At 44.0% G+C, this 26,483-nt stretch overlaps 1 protein-coding gene across 3 annotated transcripts in view; it reads left to right on the forward strand.

The window, feature by feature from the left end:
- Positions 1 to 26,483, forward strand: part of LOC126545338 (N-acetylneuraminate (7)9-O-acetyltransferase) — a 178,613-nt gene that overhangs the window by 112,873 nt on the left and 39,257 nt on the right. For 2 of the 3 annotated variants that reach the window (XM_055061157.1, XM_050193148.3), the window contains exons 8-11: positions 10,507 to 10,611; positions 10,680 to 10,820; positions 25,176 to 25,253; positions 25,318 to 25,410. In XM_055061157.1, coding sequence (XP_054917132.1) covers positions 10,507 to 10,611; positions 10,680 to 10,820; positions 25,176 to 25,253; positions 25,318 to 25,410 — 417 coding nt within the window. The remainder of the gene's footprint in view (positions 1 to 10,506; positions 10,612 to 10,679; positions 10,821 to 25,175; positions 25,254 to 25,317; positions 25,411 to 26,483) is intronic. The other variant, XM_050193149.3, reaches the window with a different exon arrangement.

The raw sequence follows: 26,483 nt of genomic DNA on the forward strand, positions 1-26,483 counted from the left end.
CTCTGTTTCTTTATCATGCAGAGAGATAAAAGTCTGGCTGACGCATGCGCCTGAGTTGACATGCATGAAGTAGGCTTCCACGATCTCGTGGTTGATTTGATTTCCATTTTTATATAATATTGAGGTTTTTTTCAAACAAAGGTTTGCATGGGCAATTTCGACAATGCGCAGCCAGATTCGAGCCTGTTGCATTCCTAATTGCACCTTGGTGCTCCCTAAGGTGAATGTTAAGGCAGCATCCTGTCTGCCCAAGGTACTTTCTGCTGCACGAAAGTGGAATAACGCAGACCACTCCCACCGAGCATGCCACGAGCTGCCCCGTGTGTTTGACACCGCACACATTGCCTTGGACGCCTGCTTAGGTCTATTGACGCGATTGCAGATCTTGTTTAAAGAGTTTTTAGCAGAAAAGACGACTTGAACACCATATTTCATGGCTGTCCTTTTTAACCCATGCCCCATCTGATATACATAAGAGATGACTGCAAAATTTTTTACCGCTTCAATCTGTTTCTGGGGCGCTTCCCCCTTTTTTTTCTTCACTAGCCCTTCACATATTGGTACAACAATAGCTTTTGGAAAAACGGCCTTCTCTAGATGATTAAGCTGTTGCGAAAAGCTCAGATTGGTGAGATGGTGGCATGGCTTTCTAAGTGCGGAACTTAATCACATCATAGCGATGCCTCTTTCCGCTAGTTTTGAGTGTGCCAATGCATAGTTTAAAATTGGTTTGTTTGACCTGGGGTTATATTGCCAACAAATATGTTGTGCTGTTAATCTTAACTATAAATCCAAAAACTTAATTTCATTATTAGTTGGCAGTTCAAGAGTAAATTCAAGGCCCATTCCTTCTTTATCAAAGGCTGTGAGAATAATGCCAATATCTTTGGAACTTGTTTGAGAGCGGATAACTACCAAGTAGTCGTCAACTAAAGCACTTTAATCATTGTTCCTGCCAAGACACTCTCGAGTGCCCAGTCAGCACTGTCAAGGAAGATCTCGCTAAGAATTGGTGCGACCTGAGAGCCAATGCAGACCCCCTGCTTCTGAATCATAATTTCATTATCCCAGATAACAAATGTGGAATTTAAATTAAAAACCAAGAGTTCGAGAAATGGCACTCTCATTCCTAAACTTAAACTCATCATTATCAATAATACAATCTTTGTCTTCATCAGTGGATTTCTCGGAAGGGAATAACATAAATCTGTGACATCAATGCTGAAGGCTGTGCATGCTGGATACACTTCTTGTAAAAACCTAACGAGCTCTTCTGAGTTTTTACTTTGAATGGGTCTTCTACCTGGAGCCCTGTTAAGTTTTTCTGAATAAAACCAGAGACTACATGTTGCGAAGTGTTTCTCTCGGACACAATTGTGCGCAAAGGTTGCTCAGGTTTATGCATTTTTATCGTAAAGAAAACCTCAAGGTTCAGCCCCTGACTTTTGTTTACTGTACTAGATAGACGCTTCAGGTTGAATTCCAGCAACAATTTCTTTGCTTGATCTTTGACTTTCTTAGGTTCAACGTATGCTTTCTAAAAGTTTTTTGTTAAAGTGGTTGAGGCTTTCTCGGAAAACTGCCCTACCGTTAGGAGGATGGAGTACCGCTCTTTATCAGCGGTCAATACTTTTCCTTCGTTTTCTCTTAAAAATTGCACAAGGGTTTGAATCTTTTGCACTCAGCCATTCTGGTTTCCTTGAGATTTGACTAACACATCAACACACTCAGAAATGCACCTGAATTTTTCATATTCTTCTACATTAATGGACACTGATCTAACGGTGGCTATGTTATTGACTGGGTCTAGGCCTAGTTCTAGGCAGAACTTTGGGCTTAATTCAAGAATGTTTATGTGCTTACCTGGAATGCCTATATCGGTCAGATTCAGCACTTTGGTCGTGGGCTTCAGTTTCTTTTCTTTGGAAGGTGGGTTGCGCCCGACATTGCTCCAGAGGAATTCCATCGAAGATTGGCTTGTCCTAGACCACTCGTGGTATCGACGGCACTCTCGTCTTCCTTTCATAAAAAGATGAAATATTGTATAAAAATGGAAATCAAATCAGCGCGAGATTGTGGAAGCCTACTTATGCATGTCAACTCAGGCCCATGCGTCAGCCAGACTTCTATCTCTCCGCATGATAAAAAAACTCAGTTTTTGAATGGCAAGATAGGCTGACACCCTTTCATCACTTGTAAGCGTCACTTCATTACATGATCACATTCTCTGTATTTAATCATTTGTTTGAAAAAATAAACCAGTTGTTAGTCTGTGCTCCATATTGTGCACTTCCTTTTAGAATAAAAACGGGAATAGTGCAACACAGGACGAGCGAGTAAAGAGCACAGGACAGAGCGCCGACTAGCAACCAAATGCTTTATTTGCAGAAGCAGCATATAAAGACATTGAATGTGACATAAAGAACAGAAAAAGAAGAATAAGAAGGATAAGCGTCAGCCAAGAAGATAATCCAATTCTTTTGTTGAGAGTGTGAGGGACGCAGAACTGATGCATGCGTTGCCACTTTTGAATATGCAAAATGCCTGAAAGATTTCGCGCGCACGCTTTTCACTGTATCTGCCAAATATTTCGCGCTTCTTAATGATCGGGGTGCAACCACACATGTTACAGTGGGCAGCCAGATGACTGTACGGGTTTCCTTTTAGTGAAGCAGCATGCTCGTGCAAGTGATCATTAATGCACCCCTCTATTTGCCCTATATAGCAACGTTTACAATCAAGTGGGATTTTATAGACGACCTGCATTGTACAGTCAATAAAGCCGCGAACATGATTCTTATAGCAGCTATTGCGCACGACAGTATCCTCCCTGTTGACTATTTTGTACAATCTGCTCAGTTTATTAGGGCATTGCACACCACCCTCACTCCTGCCTTGGCCACAATTTTCTTAATGTTATGGGATACACGGTGTATATAAGGAATGACGGCAAGCCTAGATCTTGAAGGCGGTGACTGCATAGTTTGTTTTCTGGCATTCTTTAACTCTTTTACAAGGCCACTAGCAACACTGCACAACACGCTGGTCGAGTAGCCTGCTGATGTTAGTCTGTTGACTTGCACTGAAAAGCTCTGTTCAACAGAGTGCTCACACGGGTGCTTCAGAGCAGCTCACAAACATGCATTAGCGATGCCTCGTTTTACGAGTTTGGAGTGTGCAGACGAAAACGGGAGAAGCCCTGTCTTTGAGCGAGGCGAGTAGCTCCAGCACACATGATGAGGTTTAAAAACAATTTAAATGTCTAAAAACCTTAAACGGTCATTAGTGGGCTCATCCGTTGTTAATGTGAAATCCTTCATTATCTTACTGAAGGCGTCAATAATTGTCTTGGAGGTTAACTTTGTGTCACAAGGGTCAATTGGATAAAATACTAAAAAATCGTCAACAAAGCAAAATATTCTTACGGTCATCAGCTGTAGGCGAGCGAGTAAGCCCCAGTCATAGCATGCCAACAAAATGTCGCTAAGTATGGATGCCAAACATGAACTTATACACACTCCCTGCTTTCGAATTAAAAGCTTATTGTCATGACAAATGAATGTAGATTTTAGGTAGTAGGCGAGCATTTCCATGAACCTGCCGACACTCGTTCCACAGGCATCTTGAAACCTAACTACCCTGTGCTTATCGATGCAATCACCAACTTCCTCTAAAATCAGTCTACTTGGTAACGAATAGTACAAGTCTTTGACATCAACGGAAAAATGCGGGGCAGTCCGGTGGGCACTCAGTTTGCAAGAAAGTAGACACTTCATGTGGCTTCCGGATGAGGAAAAAGTCGTCCACTTCCAAATTTCCCAGGGATTTTTGAAGGAAAGCACCTAGGAGTCGCTGCCAGGTCACGAAAAAGGATTTCCACCTTATGTGTTTTTGCCAAGAAGAACACAGTCAAAGTTGCACCCTTTGAAGTCCTCACAGAGGATGCCAGCTTGGTTAGACCCGACGATTCGCACAGTTTGGCTGCTTCGGCCTTCACCTTTGCTGGCTTGGCTTCACTTGCATCCTTGAAGTGGCTGCTCAGGGCTTGTTCAGCCTTGATATGGTAGGTCGCTGCAGGGGCGACTACGAAGCCACCTTCCTTGTCCTAAAGGAGCAGTTTCAGGCCCTTGTCTCTGAGTGAGGAAACAACAGAGGCTGCCTTTTCGTGTTCCTTGCATCCATTGGGTTGCCCTCGAGGAATACAGTCGACACAGTCCTTGGTAACACGATCCGCTTCCTCATCCTTAGCCCTAGAAGCTGTGTTTCTAACCAAGCAGAGCGTTTCAAACTTGTCTATTTTCGGGTATAGGCAGTACTTCGGCCCCAATTTGAGGTACTGCTGTATGTCTTCAGGGACGCAGGCGTCGTCCAAAAGTGGTGATGCGTGCGTCAGTTCTGCGTCCCTCACGCTCTCAACAAAAGAATTGGATTATCTAGTTGGCTGACGCTTATCCTTCTTATTCTTCATTTTCCGTTCTTTATGTCACATTCAATGTCTTTATATGCTGCTTCTGCAAATAAAGCATTTGGTTGCTAGTCAGCTCTCTGTCCTGTGCTCTTTACTCGCTCGTCCTTTGTTGCGCTGTTCCTGTTTTTATTCTAAAGATGAACCAACCAGCCCCATTAAATACGCTGCTAACACTTCCTTTTGTCCTTTGTCCGGGTTGCACTTCCCACCCCTAGGAATATGTTCTTTATTACCAGCAAGTATTTTCTCTTTTCTAAACCGTAACACTAGGCAAGAGTATAATGCAATTTCAACTTACTAGAATGTAACGACCTGTATGGTGATGGGTAATGACAGTTTGCTCTCAACTTGCAAAGCTTGGAATGAGCTGCCAATACAAGTAAATGTAGCTAGTGATGTTAAACCCAATTGTAAATTATATTATCTAACCAAATAATGCTGAAATTTCTTGTTACTGCTAGATGTCTGTAAATTTTTGAAATTTTGATGCCGTATGTTTTTCTGGTGCTGGAGTACTGTACATTTAAATGCACAATGTATGAACTCATGGCTGTTGTTAAAATTTGTTCTAGTGTGTTTTTAAGAGGTGCTTATAGTGACATGCGAAGACATTGTATCTGAATGTTGCTTTGTGTTTTATCCTTTACCCATAACCTGCATTTGTAGTTTATATTGAACTGGCTACTAGCTTTTAAGCTGTCGGTCCAAAGAGTGTTGTGTACATTTCTTCTGGTTTCTTGAATAACATGTGCACTCCTTAAAAAGAAAATGAGGCCAAATGAGGCAAAAGCGGTACCCACAGAACAAAATCAGCCTGCTTAGCAGAATCAAACACCGCTGTCAAAAGGATCACTTAACAAAACCGTATAAGAACTTTCGGAACAAGGAAATCGTATGCATGCTTATGCATTGGTTAGAATATTTAGCTGTAAAAAATGCTCCTATTAGTACGTAAGATGGCCTGATGCTTTTCTGCAGCTATTTACAATGTAGTGCTGTGCAATAGCCATCACATTTCAATTTGGTTTGTGCTACCTATGATTAGAAGTTAATTGCGGGTTGAAGTAGGGAAAAAAGTAAGCCTTGTTCAATAAAGTTGTCTGTCTTGTCCATGTTTCATCGGGCAGTCTTAAAGCTTTATATGCCTACCCTCCCAGGTTTGGCATGGCTCGGCCAATATCTTGATGACGGCGCGCGCGCACGCACGCACGCATGCACACACAGGGTGTCCCAGCTAACTTGGACCAAGATTTTGAAAAAACCTATGCGTTCTTCAGAACAGAAATTGTGTGGATGTTGTTATAGTTTACCTAAACTTACACTACCATTTTATTGCTCGTCTTTCTTTGAGTAATTAGCAGAGATAAATTAGCTTTTTGAATATAGCATGAAACATTCAGGTTTCAATAGGAAAGTTGTGGAGCTCCACAAATATTGCCCAACCCAGGCACTTCCAATGAGATAGACTTAGTGTGGCCGTTTTTATTTGGGAAAAACGAAAGCCCACAGAGTTTTAAAAAATACCACGTGACAGCGTGCTCTGTGCGCCTGAATGCACCATGATTACAGCCCTCTCAACCGTGCTTTGTAAAAAACATTGCTGGCTTCGCGGCTTTCGTGCTACCCACGACAGAGCTTCACGTTGTGCTTGGTTCTGAGTTAAACGCCAGTGTGTTCAGGCGGCAGTTGAAATACAGCGTGGCTCCCGTTTATGTGGCGATAATCCGGAAAAAAAAATGACAAGCTCAGGAGTTCGAATTTGGGAGCAAGACCCCAACAAGCAAACACTCATTATAACAAGCTTGATAATGTCGTGTAAATTACGCTGGTTGTCACAAAAGGAAGAATTGTAAACTGACACAGAAGGTTGCTTTTTAGCTTCCTGTCCATTCCTTGTTGGCAGAGAATTTGTAATTTTCGGCAGAGAATTTGTAATTTCATATTACTTACGTGCCTTTTCCTCATCGTACAAAAGTTTCACACAGATGGCTCTTTTCATGGATAACGGTTGTAGAGATTTATTCGCTGTGATGTCTGCCTAAAGAATGTGTTCAAACAAGTTGCCCTCTGCCTTAATGCAGTATTGGCACCTTTTCAGCATGTCCGATGTAGCTTTTTTGATGACGCAAGATGGTATCTCGCTGCAGGCCTCGGCAATCGCTGCCTTTAGTGCTTCTGGTGTAGTTTAGGTTTGTGGTACACTCAGTCTTTCATATGACCCTACAAGAAGAAGTCAACAAGTGTCAAATCCGGTGACCTTGCAGGCCATGCCACTAGCCCATGCTGCCCGACCCACAAGCCAGGCTCGGGCAAGGCTGCTGCTGTGAGCTGGTGCACCGTCATGCTGATACCAAGTTCGCTTTAAAAACGCAAGAGGAAGATCACAGCGAAAATCATTGACTGGGCCTTCCAAGATGTCATTCACGTACCGCTGAGCAGTGAGCATGTGGTCAAAAAATATGGGGCCAATTATTCTTCCGTCAGAGATACTGCACCACACACTGAATGACCATTGGTACTGGTGTCTGGTCTGCGCCACCCAATGCGGATTCGTATCGCTCCAGTAATGCGCATTTTGGATGTTGACTTGAGAATTTCTGGAGAAGGCTGTCTCATCTGTCCAGAGCACTTTGTCAACAAAATCCAGTATTTCGTCACTGTTCACAAGGATCCAATTTGAGAAGTCAAGCCGCCATTGAAAGTCTCTTTCTTGCAGGTTTTGATGCAGTTGGAGGTTGTACTGATGCATTTAACCCTTCCTAAGAACTATTGACACTGAAGACTTTGAAATGCCGACCTCACCACTCGCATCACACATGCTGGAATGAGGGTTTGCAGTCATGAAAGCCAAAATGCCTCCTTCAGCCTCTTCACTGATGGTCCCCGTTGTGTGCCGCGTCTTCTTGAAGCTACCTGTTTCTTTCAGCGTCAAGTAACTCCTCATAATTGTGTTCGGGCCAGGTCTTCCCCCACATCGCCAATTTTGGTATACCTTGGCAGCTTTCCTCTTGTAGCCCTGTGCCGCTCCCAAGGCTAAGACCATGTTCGCCTTCTGCTCGTTTGAGTACGTTTAGGCTTTGCAAACAAATTCTTCGAAATGGTTGTGCAGCACGACAGTAATAGACAGTCGAGCTCACATGCATCTAGCCGCTGGCACAGCTTGGAAGAAAAGCGGCATTGTAACAAATGATGCTCTCTCTTGCACAGGTTCTGGACGTATGATGCATGTTTTGTGTGTATTTTTTCTATTCCACATTGACTTGAATGCTGGAAAAAAAAATTGCTCTTCTCGTCATAGCGGAATAAATGGCTGATGACGGCGCGTCCTTCGGCGACACGCGCGAGCGGCTGCTGATGAAGCGCTTTTTTGGAGCGCCGTCGCCAGCTGCTGCCGGTAATGTCAGAGCCGAGCAAAGGTTGAAGCCCTTTCTCGTAAGTGACGGGAAGGCGCGGCGCTGGCAATGTTTTTACAAATCACTCATGAGAGCACTGTAATTGCGGTGCATTCGGGCACACAGAGCGCGCTGTGACGTGGTATTTTTTAAACTCTGCGGGCTTTCGTTTTTCCCAAATAAAAATGCCCATGCTAAGTCTGTTTCGTTGGAAGTACCTGGGTTGGGCAATATTTGTGAAGCTCCACAACTTTCCTATTGACGCTTGAACGTTTCAAGCGATAATAAAAAGTTAATTAATTTATCTCTGCTAATTACGCAAAATAAGATGAGCAGAAATTGGTACTGTAAGTTTAGGGAAACACTAACAACATCCACGCGATTTCTGTTCTGAAGAACGCATAGGGTTTTTCAAAATCTTGGTCCAAGTTAGCTGGGACACCCTGTATATATACGAAGGTTATATGTGCGCCAAATAAAAGTACGAGTGAACTGCCTTATATAACTCTTGTATGCTTACCGACAAAATAGTGTGAATGCGTGCACTTCTGTTCAGCGTAACAAAAAAAATATGAATTGCTACATAAAACCTGAAGCAATAAAGCGACGGACACCGACCAAAAGAAGTACAAAAAAGGAATAAATCTACAAGACGTTTCCTTCCCTACGGAAGCCTTGTTCACAATGGGATGAAGGAAAGTTCACGGAAGCTTATGTATACTTCAGAATGTGACGTAAGCAGCATGTGTATGACGAGGGAAGGGTTCCTTTATTTCGATTGAGCATGTGACGTGTTTTTTGTATCTCCAGTAATTCCAGATACAGATGCGATTTCAGGTTTATTTCTTGGCCGATAACTCTCTAGCGATCCCAGTCAATCTTGTGGCCCATTGCATCCATGTACTCGGCAAGGGCATTCAAAACCAGGAAACAATTCTCTCGGAAGGCTGTCCTTACCGCCAACGAGTGCTTGCCTCAGCTTACACACGGGCATGTGCGCCACCTTAACGTAATAACTGCGCAGAACGCGAAACAAGGTTTCGCTTATCCCTGGAACCTAGGGTATGGCAGCACGCTTTCTTGGTCGGGGATTAGCCGGTCGGACTGAATTGGATAGGCGGCTTTCCACAGCACTCAAAAAAGACGTGAGATAGCCGCTTGTTGGCGGTAAGGACAGGCTTCCGAGAGAATCATTTCCCGGCGTATTCTAAAAGATACCCTGCGCAGATTGCGATTACGCATACATCGGTGAATCGAGCAACTTCAAAAAGAGACTGAGGCAGCATCAGAAAGATGTCGCACAGAAACATACAGTTTCGGAATGCCCTTGCTGAGCACACAGATGCAATGGGCCACAAGATTGACTGGGATCGCACGAGAGTTATCAGCCAAGAAAGAAACCTGAAATCGCAGTTGTATCTGGAATCACTGGAGATACAAAAAACACGCCACACGCTCAATCGAAATGAGGGAACCCTCCCCCCCATCATACATGTGCTGCTTATGTCGCATTCTGAAGTATATATAAGCTTCTGTGAACTTTCCTTCATCCCATTGTGAACAAGGCTTCCGTAGGGAAGCCGAAATGTCTTTTAGATTTATTTCTTCTTTAGTACTTCTTTTGGTAGGTGTCCATCGTTTTATTGCTTCATGCTTCATCCTGAGCAGACGGGCTTCCATCGAACCCTTGACTACATAAAACCTGAACAGATAATGTCAGCTCATGGGTAAAGGTCACAGATGTGCTAATGGAATAGGACATTATTCAGCGCAGGTATCCTCAGTGTAGCCAACACTGGGCATGTGCCACTGTTGTGATGGAAGAGGAGGGGCAGAATCCTTAAATGCATGTCACGCTTTTCTGTGCATGTCATTGCCATTCTTCCCTTGACAAGTATTGACTTGGTTCTTGTAACATCGCTATGTTGATGTCTCGCACTGTGCATCCGCCCAATTTGATGTTTGCATTTGGGCATAACTTGCGAGCGGTATATTGGTGCTTAAACGTAAAAATTAATAAAGTTGTGACCTCTCAGGCATATAAACATTAACACTGAGAGATGTCACGTTGCGTAGCGTGAAAGAAAGCAAAACTGATCGCATTGCCGTTAGTTGTAAAACATTTAATTGATTGCTTTGTTGAATGTGCATATCTTTCTTTTTTACTTGGGCCAATCCTCCTAATGGCAGCCAACCTGCCAATTTATCCCATCTTTGACCTTGCTGCTGGTTTGTAGACAAGCATAGCTTTTGACAATTGTAGCTCGGTGGGCTGTACCAGCATTGGCACAATGGCTATCGGACCAGCTAGGTTTGAATGCAAATTTTTTTTAAAACTTGTCTCAAAACATTTTGGGATTCCAGCAAATGCATACATAAAATATGACTAGGGTAGTGATCACTGTAAAATCAGCGCCCAAGTTTCTTCTCTTTAGCATGTGTTGTAAACCCTATCCTACTGGCTTGCTAGGTTACCAGCTGTGGGTAGCTTTAGTTAATTAGTGCACTGGGAAAGATTGTGTAGTGTGAATGACATGCCTGGTAAGAAGCTGTGAAAATACAGTGAGCAGTTGGGGGTGCATGTTCTTGCACCATTGAACCCCCGTGCATGATGGCAAGAAAGGCTGGACTCGTTTTATGGTGCAGGTGTTCTTTGAGAAGATATTTGTCACACGACCCTGGAAGGCCCTGTTTGTCACCACAGACGACTCCATAAAGGAATGGTGGTTCCGGTGGAAGATTGACCGCTATGTGAGTGTTTAGCATTTTGTGGTGGAAGCCAAACTTGGGCTGAACCTGTATAGTGATCCTCATTTCAGAGTGTGGCAAGCGGCATGCTGTTTGGCTTTGCGCACTACCTGCTGCGGCAGTACCGGGTCATTGGGGACCACCACCATGGGAACCTGTTCTCCCGGGGCCTCTCCCTCACAGTTGCCTTTGGAGCCTTGCTGGGACTCGGGGTCAGTGCAGCATCCCAAATGATACCACGGAAGTCATTGCTGTCCCAAGTGATGGTGCTTTTCTAGGCTCACACTACTCGCCACTGTGTCCACACTGTGGCAGCTACTGTCCAGAGCCTGCTGTGTGCTTGCATAGAGCAGATGCTGGCCCAATGGGCAGTAAGAAGGCATAAAACATTTAAATGAGCTCCATGTTTTTCAAAAGTGCGAAATGGAGCAGAGGCTATGTAAGCAGTCATTAACTGCTTTCTTGGAGCTCGAGCACAGAGGTCCTTGAAAAAAAAAAATAATAATTTTAAGTGCAAAGTCTGACCATCTACAGAAGTCTTATCACATGTTGACACTCTGGCTTAGTGTAAACAAAGCCTCCAGTAGCTCAGGAATATCTGCAGTAGAAAGAGACGCACACTTGTCCTCACTGAGTGGCTTTTCACCAGATTTGAGGGCTTGTTAGTGTTGGAGGTAGTTTAATACATAAAACAGCACTTTGACGCACATTTCTGCAGTCACATGGTCATATTTTTATTTGGTCTGGGCTGGAATGCTCATTTTGTTCCGTAATTCTTTTTGGAAGTGATGCACCCAAAATGTCATTATGACAATTGGTTAGTGAACTGTAACATTGTTGCCAAGGTTGATGATCAGTATGTATTTTTCTTTGTTATAGCTTGATTTTAACTGTCTTCCAAAAAAGTATGTGAAAGTTGAGCTTAGCAGGTGGGCCATATTTACTCATGTAAGGCTTGCCCTTACCTAAAGCTTGCAACACCAGTTCGGAGTGTGAAAATTAAAAAAAAAAATTTCATGAAGTGTCACGTGGGTACCCACATACTGGTTAATTTTTGCAATCCGCTACTAGCTGGCGCATATTTTTGCTGATGATTGCATCATTGTTGTCACCATACCTTGACGGATTATGCAGCACCGGGCTTATTGTTTAGCTCCATTATACTTGCTGCAAGAAGCGTGCTTGTGGATTTGAATGCGTGCGGTTTCATTTGAGACTGTCAAGTGCTTCAAGTTAACGGGAATGGGCAGCGTGGAGGAAGACCAGCGTAGAGGGTGCCACTAAGGTGAGCTTATCAAACAATGAGATCACTGGTAGCGATGACTGAATAACAGTGTTCATAGTTGGCTGCCAGTGGTTTCATTATTCTTCATAGCAGTCTGAATGCAGCAGTTCGAGAAATTTACTTTGTGGGAAGCTGAGCATATTTACAGTGACACTGCTTATTGTAACCGTCATATGAATTGAGCATGACTTTGACATGCAAAGATTTCCTGACAATGTGCAATATAGAAGGTAATAATACTTCTGTCACCATGTGCAGTGGAACCTCGATTATATGACTTTCTTGGGGCCGCGAAAAAGCGTCGTAAAATCCGAACATAAATTATGCTTATAAAAATACTACTTATTTCGTGCGACAGATTTACGAGAAACTTCAATGTAAACTACTAACATACTCTGCAGGGCTTGGAAATCCAAATTACCAAAGAAGTAAATGCGATAGGAATTAATGCTGCAGTACAGGTAGCAATCATGCTTTATTCAAACGAACCTTCACAGCACTCCACTGCCCACTGCCGCAATTCCCGCCAGCCGGCGCGAACTTTAAAAATGTCGGTAAGTTTCTTTTGGACCTTGCTTGATCCGTGAACAAAGAGCTTTCGCTCAAGTTGGGCAAACGTCCAAAAGGGTGTCCTCTGCAGCGTCGCGGGAACAGATGAAGTTCTGGATGCCGTCTATGGGCCGTAGCACCTCGGCAAATGTGATAGGCGCAGGCACGGCATCTGTGGCGTCGTCATAGTCCTCGTCTGATGTCACAGCGGTGTCGTCACTAGGCAAAGCCTCCTCGATGGCGTCATCCAGTAACACCTCGCCGCAGATCGCAACATTGTCGTCGGCCTCCACGTACTCGGTGAAGGTCGTGGTGAGGTTTAAACCCTCAAAATCGTTGGCGAAGCCTGCATCGGCCTCGAGCGGCATCGAGGTTGTTGCGTCCCCAGCAGAGGAGGCAGTCTCTCGCTTAAAGCCACAGTGTTTGAACGAGTTAGCGATTGTGCTTTGTGACACTGCGTCCCACGAACTGGCAATAAAATGCATGGCTTCGAGCACAGTGATCTTTTTTTCCGACTCGCTGTGCTCCATAGCCTCCAGCCGACGCTGCACTAACCGCTTCCGGTACCCTTGCTTGATGCACTTAATGATGCTGGCATCCAGCCACCATCAGAACACGTGCGATAAACCCAGGCCTCTCCGCGATACCTTGTTGGGAATCTGCTGCTGGGAAATTGGAAGGAGAGAAACGCTTCCCCAACGCGACGAGAGGTGGCGCCACCGAGAAGAGAGGGAGAAAGTGATTGTGGAGGAGGAAAGGCGCTAGGGTATTTTCTTTGCGAAAACACCCGCGTCACTTTTCTTTCGTCCGCCGTTCCGTCGCGCGCTTCACTAGGGTCGTCGTATAACGCGGGTCAGGCGTAAAATTGTGTCGGATAACCGGGGTTTTTAATGTATTGCTTCTATGGGGATTGCGCTATGGGGATTGCGCTCCGCCGGGACTGCACTAATTTGTCGTAAAACCCGGGTCGTCGCAAAACCGGGGGACGTATAACCGTGGTTCTACTGCATTTTTGAGATGGAATGCAAGAAATGTTTATTCAGGAAATGTCAGCAGAGTATACATAGTGGTTGGCAGGCATGTGTTGCCGTAATTTTCACGCTGTCAGTAAATGCAAGCTGATACATGTGTAGTCTGCACGATACAGTTCCAAGTATCCTCAGGCCCCTTCTTTTTATATTTACACAAAGGATCTAATTCACATTTATTCCAATGTTACATGCATTCTATACGCCAATAATGTCAGTATTATTTCTTTCAGCTGAGGAATTTGCAACATTGCAGGAAAGAATGTCCCTTAGCTTCTTGCAAAGCCAAGGGGCGGGTCACTTTTTAACAATTTAGGCTTAAATACAAGTAAAACAAAGGCTGTAATAATCACACCAAAAAATAGGCCAGTAGATGATACTTTGCATCTTGTATATCACACTACTGAAATAGAGGTGATAAATCATAGTGTTACGTTTTCAAACAATATGCTTTGCTACGAACATATCGACAGCGTGTTGAAACATACAACTGCAGAGTTGTGTTGCCATTTAAAGTGAAGTTTATAGATCACTTTTTTTATTCATACGTTTCTTATGCTTTTTTGATAGAGGGCCCCCCACAACTTTCACAAGCTTTCATATACTTCACCTCATGCAAAAAAAAAAAAGTGTATCAGAATGCTTTTTAATTTACCATATGATGTGCACGCCGAGTTGTTTCAACAGGCCATAATATTACCTGTTCTTAAACTCTACAAATATAAATTCACTGTCATAAATTAATCAGGCACTAAATTCAAGAAAATCAAAATTTTTTACATGATCTTTTTCATCTACAGCAAAACATTACATCACTAAATACACAGCACAAATAAATGTTGAAAGTGGTAACTCCAAAAACAAATTATTCAAAAGATTAACTGACCTACATATTGCTGACACTGCTTAACTAATACACAAAAATCGGCTTAGATTTCCTACTGTGTACACTGATGTAGGCTTGTGCAAATATTCAACGTTTTTAAATATTTGTTTGAATATTATGCTGTTCAATATTTGAAGTTTTCGAAGTATTGCAACCGAATTAATATACTTATTTTAAGCTTATAAGCCACACTGCCAATTGCAACACTCTGGAAAAAAGAAATAAAAAAAACGAAATAAGAAAAAAAAGAAAAAGAAGAAAAAAGAAAGCCACGTTGATGTGCCATCTCCCTTTGCGCCTCCTATCAACTGGCTGGAGCAGATAGGTACAAGCTTTGAACTTGCGTTGCTACGAGCCACTGGAAGTGCGGACTGCTGATGCGCGTTGGAACAAGGCTGCGAAACTTGTGTAACAGTTTTAGTGAAGCAGACTCGCTCATGTGCTTTTCCGTGCCACATTGAAGAAGAGGACAGAGATGCGCCGTGATTACTTGCATGTCTCTATTGCTGGCTGACACTTACACTCATAGACCCTAAGTAAAACTTTCAAGCTTACACACCATGCTCCAATGTCAGCCTGTCTCGTGAACAGAATGTGCTGCAAGAAAGACATGGCCTGAGAAAACTTATCTCATTTTTCAGAGGTCGAGAGCAGCAGTGACAGCTTCAGGAGCGCAGTTGCTATGGCAACGCTGACGTTTGGGGTCCCACTGCTCCTTTGCAAAACACAGCATCTGACTTCTGCTACACTTTCTCCAACACACCCGTGCTGGCCGGGCCTTTCCTACGCTTCCATGGCATTCGACTACATTCCCCATCAGTGCCTAATGGCTAAACTTTCATGCCTTTCACTTGACCCCTTGGTATTTTGCCGGAGTAATTATTTAATAACCAATCGCTTTCAGTTAATGGCTATCAGGATTCATACCCTCCATGGTGGCTTAGCGGCTATGGCATTGTGCTGCCAAGCACGAGGTCATGGGATGAAATCTCGGCCGTGGTGGCCGCATTTCAGTGGGGGCAAAATGCAAAAAGACCATGCAATGGGGGCACGTTAAAGAACACCAGGTGGTCGAAAATTATCTGGAGCCCCCCCCCTACAGTGTGCCTCATAATCATCTCGCATTTTGGCTCGTAAAACCCCAGAATTTAATTTATCGGGAACCATCAGTCAGCAACCAGCAATGTAATTTCAGGAGTTCCACAGGGCTCCCTTCTCGCCCCTCTATAGTTTTTCATTCTCCATATGCCTATTTGCTGATGGCTGGGTTCTTTACTTTCTTCCAGTAATGACCAACACATTCTCCAGGCCGACCTACAAAAAATAGAGACCTGGTGATCCTGATGGCTAAACTTAATGTATCCAAATGTAAATTCATACAAGTTTTGCACAAGCACTTTGTCAGTTTCCTTATTCTCTGTGCTCAACACTTCTATCTTACATTCGTTAATACCGATACCGTGGCGTTATCATCTCAAGCGATCTATCATGGGCTGATCATGTTCAACAACTTACCACTGACCCTAACAATTCACTTGGTTATATTGGGTGACCCCTTTCATTCTGTCCCGCATCTGTCAGGAAATCTGCACTAAACTGGAGTATGCATCAGCTATTTGGAACCTGCATCAAAACTTAACTCCCTTAAATCAATTCAGAATTGCGCTGCTCAGTTTATCACTTCATTTTATGACTAGTTTCACAGTACCACAGTCATAATATCATTTCTTGACCTCTCATCGCTAGCGTTGCCCCAGAAAATTGCCCGAATATGCCTTTTTCATAAACTGTATTACAATTTCCCTGCTTTATGAAGCATGGTCCTCCTTCGCATTGTCTTTTCAACTCCTTCAGCACTTAAGTGGCCAGACTCTAACTTTTAAAGGGACACTAAAGGCAAATATTAAGTGAAGCTAAAGTGGTAGTTTAGTGCTTGAGAATCTCTTGAGTCAATATTATCGTGAACAGAGCCTTAATAATAGAGAAATTGAGCTAAATGCAAGACACAATTATAGACTCCCCCGGGACATTCAAGTACTTGCTTGATGACGAAAGCACTCCTCAGTTAAATTCTGTCACTAGTACTCAACCACTCTATACAAAAGCATCCTCATATTGCATTATAAGACAAAATAAAATGCTACTTGTCTAGTTATATTTCCTGGGTGTCTACCAACCGGGAAAACCGGGAAAACCGCGAATTCTCAGGGATTTTGAGCAGTCTGGAAAACCTCAGGGAAAACTTGGGGAATTTGTGCTTCTATCAGGGAAAATTATCTGTAATTTTATTGAAAGGGTCGAAAGTCGAGGTAATGCTGGCTCGAGTAACAGACAGGAATCGTAATGAATCGTCTTTGATGCCCTGTCGTCGGCTGGAGGAGTTGCCAGTGCACAGTCGACGACTGACTTTCAGGATTCCTGATAATTTGGACGGCTTCGCAGCACCACTCCATAGAGTCAATGTATTGGAACGTCTGAAATTTCGGACGTATGAACTCTTCGCCGTCCGATTTTCCGGAGGTTTTGCCGTGACCGCAGGTCCGAAATGGCATTAATCAAAGCCACCACCGCTGCCATTTTGATTACCTTACCGCCTCGAACCGGCGCTCTCGCACGCAGATCCGCTGGCAGCCGTAGCCACCACGGCGGCAACGCTAGGCCTAGCTGCTTTGACATTCGCTATGAAGCTTCTTGCCATTGGATGCCGTGTTTTTAATTTAAAGAATTCGCTGCTGTCAGCAATGGCACGGACTCCGCCTTTGTGGTCCTCGCGATTGGCTTAGAAGCTTGGAAAGCATGGTGCGTTGCATAATGCCGGTTCCCGAAAGCCAGCTTCGCCTCCGTACACAAATGTTACTTGGTGAAGCATATGCAAAAGTATTGCAGTGAAGCATAGCAAGCGTGGGAAGGGGCAGAAATAGGCCCTATGGGTGATGTGCCTGACGATGGGACGCCGGGAATGGATAGCTGGGTCACGGAGTCGATGAGATGGTGTCGTTGGATGTCCGCAAGGAGTCCGTAGTTATGCAAGAAGTCTGCTCCAACGACTGCACGACGGACGTCTGCAACCAGGAAAATCCAGCGGAACGCTCGTCGAAGGCCAAGGTTTAGCATGATGGAGCGTGATGAGAAAACGGGAATCCTGGTGCCGTTGACGGCTTGCAAAAACGACACAGGTGTCGTTTTTCGGTCGGAGTGCTGGGTGGGGAGAATGCCGATGTCAGCACCTGTGTCGACTAAGAATTGTTGTCCCGTAACTCTGTCCGTCACGTAGAAAAGGCGACTTGTGTGTTGGGCCGGACCGCTCGTCGCCGTTAGAGGTCGGCCGGCCTGTTTCCCTGCCAAGCGCAGGGACGCCGATAGTGACGAGCGTTGTCTCCAAAACGGCGGTGGTAGTAGCAAATGCCAGGCGTTATAGTTGAGGTTTCATTGCGGGTGCCCGTGCGTACGGGCCCATACGGCTGCATGGGCGACGAGATGTGCGGCGATGTTCCGCTCCACAGATGATTCGTTTCAGGCGCTCACACAAGGAGTCGAGCGGAGATTGCACTGCGGAAGAGCAGGGAAGAGTTTGCAGAGTGGTTGTATTGTCACCCGGAGACGGTGACGTGGCTGCGATGGTTGGGGTGGCTACTTCCATGACTTTGTCGGCCAAAGCGGCAAGTCTGGTAAGGTCCATGGTAGAGGCTGCCGCCAGGACCACCTGCACATTAGCCGGGAGTCGTTGCGAAAACAATTCGCGCAACAGCGTGTCGTCGATAAATCTCGCGTTGTTTCCGAGCAGCTGGCTCACTCGGCGAAGAAGTTGACTAGGGCGTCGGTCGCCGAGTTCTTCAGCGGACAGAAGCTGCTGGATGCGAGAACGTTGTGAAGCTGCTGTGCGCTGTAGCAGTGCTGCCTTGAGATCATCATAGGTGGCGGCAGACAATGGGGAGTTCAACAAATCTGCTACCTCGTCAATGGCAGCGGGCGAGAGCGCTGCGACGGCGTAATGGAACTTCGAGGCTTGAGAGCAGATACCAGTGACTTGAAATTGTGCTTCGGCCTGAAGAAACCACGCCGAAGGTTGCTGGTCCCAGTACTGTGGGAGGCGGACAGCGATGGCGGAACAGGAGGGCTCACCGTGTTCCTCGGAAGGGTTCTGGCCTTGAGCTCTCGTAGCGTTGGTCTGGTCCATGGTCGTCTCTACCACAGGAGCGTATGGCAGTATCACGTCCGGGGTCACCAAACTGTGGCGACGAGTGACCACGTAGACCGGTAAAGTCTCGGGCTCTCGCAGGAGAGGCAGAACCGAGGCTCGATCTCTTAGCGTAGCATTCTTTTAGTAATCTCTTTCGGAACGCTAGCCCGTGCCGGAGCGTGCCAGCCGCTCGAGCCTCGTGTAGACGCGAGTGTCTACGTCATCTCTCGTGCGACGCCGATGCTGCTGCCGCTATAATGTCTTACTACTAGAACTAACCTTTGGGAGTGTTAGCCAGCGCCACCACTCACAAATCTTGGCGGCGGATGTAAAACTTGGTGTCTTTGGTGTCTCAGTTTGTTGGCTTTCCTTGAAGCTAAGTAGCATATGTGCTATCCAGTGGGCTTTCCTTGAAGCTAAGTAGCATATGTGCTATCCAGTGGACAATGTTGTGTTCAAAACCAATAGTAGGCAGTTTAGTTAATAAATCATCATGCAGAACAATGTCAAACACTTTAGAAAAGTCAATGTCACTCTTCATATTTAGTGAATTTCTGGAATCACTGGTTATCTTGGCTAAAGCCCCTACATCCACGCGCCACCGCCACTTTCGTAAGTAGCGACAACCTTTGTTGTGCACCGCCTTTTCCCCTCACACCAAATCCGGTTCCGGTATTTCTGGTTCCGTCATTCCCGGTTCTGGCATTTCCGGTTTAAAAATTTCCGGTTCCGGCGTTTCCACTTCCTGGAGTTGCGTTGCGGGAATTTCCGCGTTGACTGCCGTTTGACGATGGTGAGATGCCCGCGCGTGCTTAGCAGAGCTGTGGCAGTCACCATAAGAAGAATGCAAAGGAGACAAGCTGTGTATTCCGCTGAAGTAGTAGTTCACGGTCGCTGTTTTCCAAATGCACGAAAAACGGCAGTGGTCTCCAAGCGCCTAGGTATTACATTCCACTGTACGTTTTCGCTCGTGCCACAACCCGTCGCAGGATGACGCGAAGCAGCGAACACGAGCAGATCGCTGGTTACAGTAGGCGGTGGTTCTTGGATGGAATCGCATTCACAGTTTCAACCGCAGCTTGTGCAATTAAAGCCTTTCCAGCGACGCGAAAGTAAACAACGCTAAAAAACAAAGCGTCACTTCCACTCGGAACAGGAAGCTGCAGCTACATAAGTTCCGCTTGCCGCCGGAAGCTAAGGGGGTGAGTGGGAGAGGAGCGTGGAGGAGGAGGGCAGGTTGGCGGTACTTAACCTGGTCAGCGGAAACGTGTATGGAGGGGCTTTAATCTTGGCTAGCTCAGTTGCAGGGGACAGACCAGACCTAAAGCCATGTTGATTGTCATAAAGCAGTTGGTTATATTCTAGATGTATCACAGTTGCCTTAAATATAATATTTTCTAGCATTTATAGATTGTGGCTTTTAGGGAAACTGGTTTGGAGTTCTTTAATTCTAATGGAGATATTTTATACAAACACTCTGCCACCAAGGTTGCATATCTGTTAAGAAAAACGTTTGGTATTTTGTCTGGACTGGGTGATTTCTTTATATAAAGTTTATGCACAAGGTTAAGGATGTCATCTTTGCTTAAATTTACTTCAGGCATCTGTTTAAGCAGGGCGCGCATAAGGTGGAATGTGTGCGTGTGATGCTGTCAGTGTAAAAACGGACTGAAAAAATGCGTTGAATTTGTAAGAAATAATAGAGGGATCATCAGTGCTTACGCCTGATGCTTTTATTTCTGTGATACCATTATCTTTGGACAAATAGCGGCAGAATTTTTTTGGTTGTTCCAGCATGAAAGAGAACAAAGTGCAGGAAAAAGATTGGTTTCTTGTGGGGTGCATTTTTTCCTGAAAAGTGTGTATTAGGCTTGGAATCTGTTTCCTGTTACCACGTTTATGACAGCGTTTAATTTTCCGTTTCAGATAAATCAGATCACAATTCATCCATGGGTAGTCCCTGTTGATATGTTTCTTTTTTAGAGGCACATAACTGCGTTCACAGTAAAATATCATGTCTTTAAAACGTGACCGTAACTCATAACAGTCTTTTATCTTGTTGAAATATGGGAACAAGCATTCCATATAGCAGAGGACTGCATTGTGATCTGCATGCGTATACGTCCCTGATAAAAGTGTCCGAAGGTTTAACTGGTGATTGCGAGCCAGAAATGGGACACGCTAAAATGAGTACCTTGGAATCAAATATTCTTGTTCCGAGACTGCTCACCATTAGCTGAGCAGTCTCGGAGCGAGCTGCTTACAAATGCAAGGTCAAGAACAGAAGAAGAACTGAAAATACTGGTAGCTTTGGAAACCAGTTGGTTTAAGGAAGAGATAAATGCAGTTAGTAGTAGTGGCTCAGCATTTTTAGAATTCTTGCTATCATGAGAAAGGATGAACCAGTTAATGCTGGGTAAGTTGAAATCACTAGTGATAAGGATGTTTGAGCGCGAATTTGTATTTTGCAGCAAGTACTAATCATATAGTGCTTCTAAATATTGACGGGGAGCATTCGGAGGATGATAGACACCGCCCAAAGTTATATCCTTAGGAAAAAATTGCAAGTTGCAACATATGCTTTCATGATTATTGATGCCATCTAAGCGGGTAAATTTGATACTGTTTTTTATTGCAGTTGCAACTCTGCCGCCCCGTGATGCTCTGTCTCTGAGAATTAGCATGTAGGAAGATGGTACTACCATTTCAGAATTTTGCACATCGGAATGTAGCCAGGTTTCCGTGATCACTAAAATGTGTGGTTGATAAGTCAAAATTATATCTTCAAGGAACTGTACCTCATTAAGAACACTGCGTGCATTGAGCGAACCAAGCCGAAGCGTCTTGCTAGATACTTGTAATTTCTTAACGCACTTACGCATAAGCACACAAGTGGACTGATAAGAGAACCGTTCGGGTTCCACAGATGCAGTGGATTGGGACAACTCTACTCTGCAATTTTTAAGTGTGTCCCATACATACAGCTTGCCACAAACTTTCAGCTTATAAAAAATGAGAGAAACTTCAAAACCACCATCTTTTTCTTCAGCGGCAGTACACCCTAATTCGCACGCATGTCCCGAATTTGTTTAGAAACGTCCCCCGATATGGCCATTTCCGTACTCTTTAATTTGAAGCAGGATAACAAAACCTTAGTTTTGTCGATGTAGTTATAAAGCCTCAAAATGATAGGACGAGGGCACTGCGTCTTTGCGGACAATTCTGTGAATGCGCTTTATGGAATTGATTTCAACACCAAGGCTGTTTTTAAACATTTCTTAGTCTACTTTCCGCTCCACTTCTGAGTCCTCCCCCTGTTTTTCTTTTACGCCATAAACTACAATGTTGTTATGATGACTTCTATTTTCGAGGTCTTCGACCTTTGCAGTTAACTCAAGGACTAGTTTTTTAGTGTTCCTGCAAGCTTCATCGCACTTCTCCAACCTTTGCTCGCTTATCTCGATTCAGCAGAGTTCTTGCTCAATAGTGGTAATCTTAGTTTGAATACCTGCGACTGTTGATTGCACCTGTTTCAAGCTTGAAGTCAGTGTGTCAAGAGTTTGTCTTTGTTTACTCTTTCAAAATTTTAATGACAAATTCCCTGTTTAAGTGTGTCTTGGAGTCAGAAGAAGGACCAGGGTTTAGCTCTATATCTCCCGAGGTTAGTAGAATCAAACTTGTCACATACACACAATTGCACAATAAACTGAGCAAACACTGTGAGTTTGGCAACATTGTCAATGTGACCGAATCATCTCTAATAGAAGAAATTAAATATTTGTCATCAACCTGGAAAAAAAGAATTCGGATCAGCATCAGTCTTCCAGCAGTGTCACCAAGCCCACTGAAAGAATCTTCTAACTGCTTCCAGTATGTATACTTGAATTCGTCAGTATCTGATGATGTCACTGAGCTAAGATTATATGCTTGATGCACACGGAACGTCGGACCTTGGAGGTTCAATGATGATGCTGCGATGACCAAGCCAGCTGGCGCATGCTCGTTGGAGGAAGCTTGTTTATCAAGCGGATTTTCCTGTGATTCAAGTTCCTCGAAGTGTTAAAAATTTCTACAATAATAGCTACGTGCTTTCATGGGCACAGACCACAGTGCTGTGGTATGTGTCCTTCTCTTGGTCCTGTTGTTTAGTGCTGTTTTCTGCTCGAAATCATGAACCAACCAGCCCAAATGCGTGCCCTTCTGCAAGTAAAGCATGTTTTTTAGCCAAGCTGAGTTAAGTTCTCTAAAGGAAAACAATGCTTGTATATGTGATGCGCAGTTCAGCGTGTTGCCATAGCCACGTGCGCACTTCTGATTTCTTAAGTACCTATGTCGTCTCTCGAAGACCTGAGCGAGCTGGAGCAAAGGATTTTAGCTCATATGCATGCCCAGAATGTCGCTCTTGTACAGCAGCCATCATGTGCGCCACCGTGCATTGAGGGACGCGAGCTCCTCTCGTTAGCGTGGACTTCTTTTACTTCACAATACGCATAGAATAATGTTTAAAAGCTTAATAATATTTGAACTGCAAATTTAAGCAAAAAGTATGTGGCTCTTAATAGCAGCCAGTTTACGTACAGTAATCTCGTATACAGTGGACTCTCTTTAAATGGAACCTCAGGGGACCAGGGAAATTGGTTCCATTTATCAGGAGTTCCATTTACTGAGCGACAAAGCTGAATGTAATTGCATGAGTACAAAACCAACCAACCATGAGGATGGTGTTCCATTTAAGAGGCAGTTCCGTTTAAGCGCTTTCTGTTTATCGAGATTCCTCTGTACTACATCTTCAGTACCAAAGCTTCACCGCCAGTTCGTGCCACTTACTGGTTTTTGAGACTTTCTTTACAAATTTAATATAATTCTTACTTAAATCACAAACAGCGTGCTGGATTGTATTATTATAAATCATGGTCATTTAATTTCTGTCAATGTCTTACAACACATTCTAACCAGTTGTCAGTCCCTTTAATGAATTTAGTGGTAGTTATGGCATCACTGTTTACTAGGTTCCATGATAAATGAGATGTGAAATGAGCACCTAAATAGTAAATGCTGGATTCAAGTTCAACTGGCTTGGTATTGAATATGCAGTAATGGGCTTCCTTTTGTAGCGAATGGAACCACCTTTGTTTTGTCTACGCTAGCTTCTATTTGCCAGTCATGACACCATTTAATTTATGTAAATTGCATTGTAAGTTATTAAAAAAAATTATGGGGTTTTACTTGCCAAAACCACAATCTGATTATGAGGCACGCCACAGTTGAAGACTCTGGAAATTCGAACCACCTGGGGTTCCTTACGTGCACCTAAATCTAAGTACTCGAGTGTTTTTGCATTTCACCCTCATCGAAATGCGGCCGCCATGGCCGGAATTTGATCCTGCGACCTTGCTGTAAGTTATTAGCATCCTGAGTTTTAGTAATATGTCGATGTATCAAGCCACCATCCGCAAATAATCTTACTGTCATGAAATTACCTATATCGTTAATTTAAATTTGAAACAAAATTGGCCCAGGCACAAATCGGGAGGCTCATGGCACTCCTGATTTGACGTGCGGTAATGGGGACCATGTTAATTTACTACAATGAATAGTGGTTAGAGAATTTTTTTTTATCCATTTGATTACACAGGTGCTTATATTAAGGCTAATAAGCACTCTTATTAGGTGTATTTATGGAACCTTGTTGAAAGCTCTTGCAAAATCTAAAAAAGAAACAGCAATAATTTTGGACGATTCATATACAGCAATAGGATTTTCAGTAAATTGAATAATTGTGTCACAAGATTGACCACGTAGGAAACCGTGTTGGTTAACGAAAAAGTAGTTAATATTACCAAAGTATTCCATGACTGTAGATGAAATGATGTGGTCAAGTAGTTTACTGCCACCACTAGTTAAAAAGTTTCGCCTCAGCTAAGTTGAATCAGAAATGTTTCCGAATTTATATATAGAGTGGGATCTCGATAAATGGAAATCGCCTAAATGGAACTGCCTCTTAAATGGGGCACCATCCTCATGGTTGGTTGGTTTTGTATTCATGCAATTGTATTCAGCTTTGTCACTCAGTGAATGGAGCTCCTGATAAACGGAACCAATTTCCCTAGTACCTTGAGGTTCTGTTTAAAGAGTGTCCACTATATAGGGATCACACAGCCAATTTCCAGTTGTTATTTGGACTGCCAGTTCTTTGGATTGTCGCTGTAGTTTATAGCCATAGACTGTGAGCTGATTAATTTGGCCACGAATTGTTTTGGCTGGAGCTCTAGTTTTACATGTCCAATCCAGTGAGGCAACATGGCCAGCAACAACAGGTGTATTGGACAACCCTTGCTGTGCCTCTAGCACTTGGGTTTTGGTCGCATCATGTGTGGTGTGTGCAGTGGCAGGTGTCAAAAAAGCCAAAGGCTTTTGTGCTGGGTTGCTGATCATTCATTTTTGTAGCAAGGTCTCCTGTTGAGGCATGCACTGTGGTATCAGCTACCATGCAAAACATCACACTCCACCAGAAGTCTCTGTGGAACCATTGCAAGCCTCTGAAACAAAAATGGGCCAGCTCATGATGCATGCTATCACTGCACATGCAAATGTTTATATGGTGATGTAGCAGGACACTATTTTTGTCAATCCCTGCAGTTCTACACCACATTTGCATTCGTGTGTCGGTCCAAGCCTGACTGCAATGAGGTGCATGCCTACGTCTCCTTTGTTCCGGTAAGTGGCTCATACGGTCTGTGCCCATGTGTTTGTGTCCACCTCGTGCTGTCGCTTGTTGCAGATCTTGAGCTACATCATCCTGCGCAACATCAGTGGCCTGCTGCGCACTCGTTACAGCACCTTCTTTGCCTGGTTTGGAAAGATCTCCCTTGAGGTAGGCTGGCCATGTTTTTGCAATAGTATGCAGAGCAATAATTGATTCCTTAGCTACTTTCACGGGCATGTTTCTAAGTTTTTTTTTTCACATGGTTTAAGAAGATTTCATTTTATGCATTGAAATGAATGTTACAAGTCTCGGTATGGGCACAAGTTCCCCAAAATATGAGCCTAGTTGATCATCAGGCACACAAGGTACTGAAAAACTTTCTTTCTATATATTTTAAATGTTTCAAATTGTGGAGTGTACTTTGTGTAGGCAGGTGCTTTAATAAATTTGTGATGTATGCTTCATCTTCATTTGGTTTTGTTAGTTTAGATTTTTGCTCCAGCATTAGTGTTACTGATGCCTTAAGCCTCAGGAATATTCTCTCCAATGTACTTTTGTCCACAGGCACCGGTAGCAGGAATGAAGGTCTGAAGTTGATCATGACATATGTTATGCTGTAAGGCGACATATTGTTTGGTGGCATGCTTTAGTTTAGTGGTATAAGCAGAAATTCCTGTTTCAGCAAGGTGAGTTGTCAGTTTATTTGCTCGTAATAAATTTAGAAACAACTGCAAGCAGCTATTGTTCCAGATTTGGAGCATAGGCCTGGCCACAGTGCTGCTAGTTTACTTTCTGACACTGTGCACACAACCAGTGTCTATTAGAACTGGTTGTTAGATTGATTTTCAAATCATGCATTTGCACCTATGCACATGACATTGCTAAAAGAAAACCCTCGCTAAATTCCGGAAACCTGTTGGGAGAAAGGCAACTTAGTCCGATTGGTTGTTATTCTCACATTTCACCGGGGTTTAAGAATTTCTATGGGCGGCAGGTGTTTGCTGTGTTCCCAAGCCCGGACCCTACCTTGAACACTGAATACTGCAAGCACAAACAAGTGCCAGTCATCAGACACAGACTAGCTTATCACACGGATCAGCTAACTCTAAGGAGAAAGGTGCACGCTGACTCACAAATGTTCATCAGAACTGAGAGCTGGGTGCGTTGGTGTGGTTCCATCTTAACGAAAAAGTGCACGAAAAAGACTAAGATGAGAAACGACAAGCTCTCTTACTCTCTTT

Source organism: Dermacentor andersoni, chromosome 1 (assembly GCF_023375885.2).
Source record: "Dermacentor andersoni chromosome 1, qqDerAnde1_hic_scaffold, whole genome shotgun sequence".
Lineage (NCBI taxonomy): Eukaryota > Metazoa > Arthropoda > Arachnida > Ixodida > Ixodidae > Dermacentor > Dermacentor andersoni.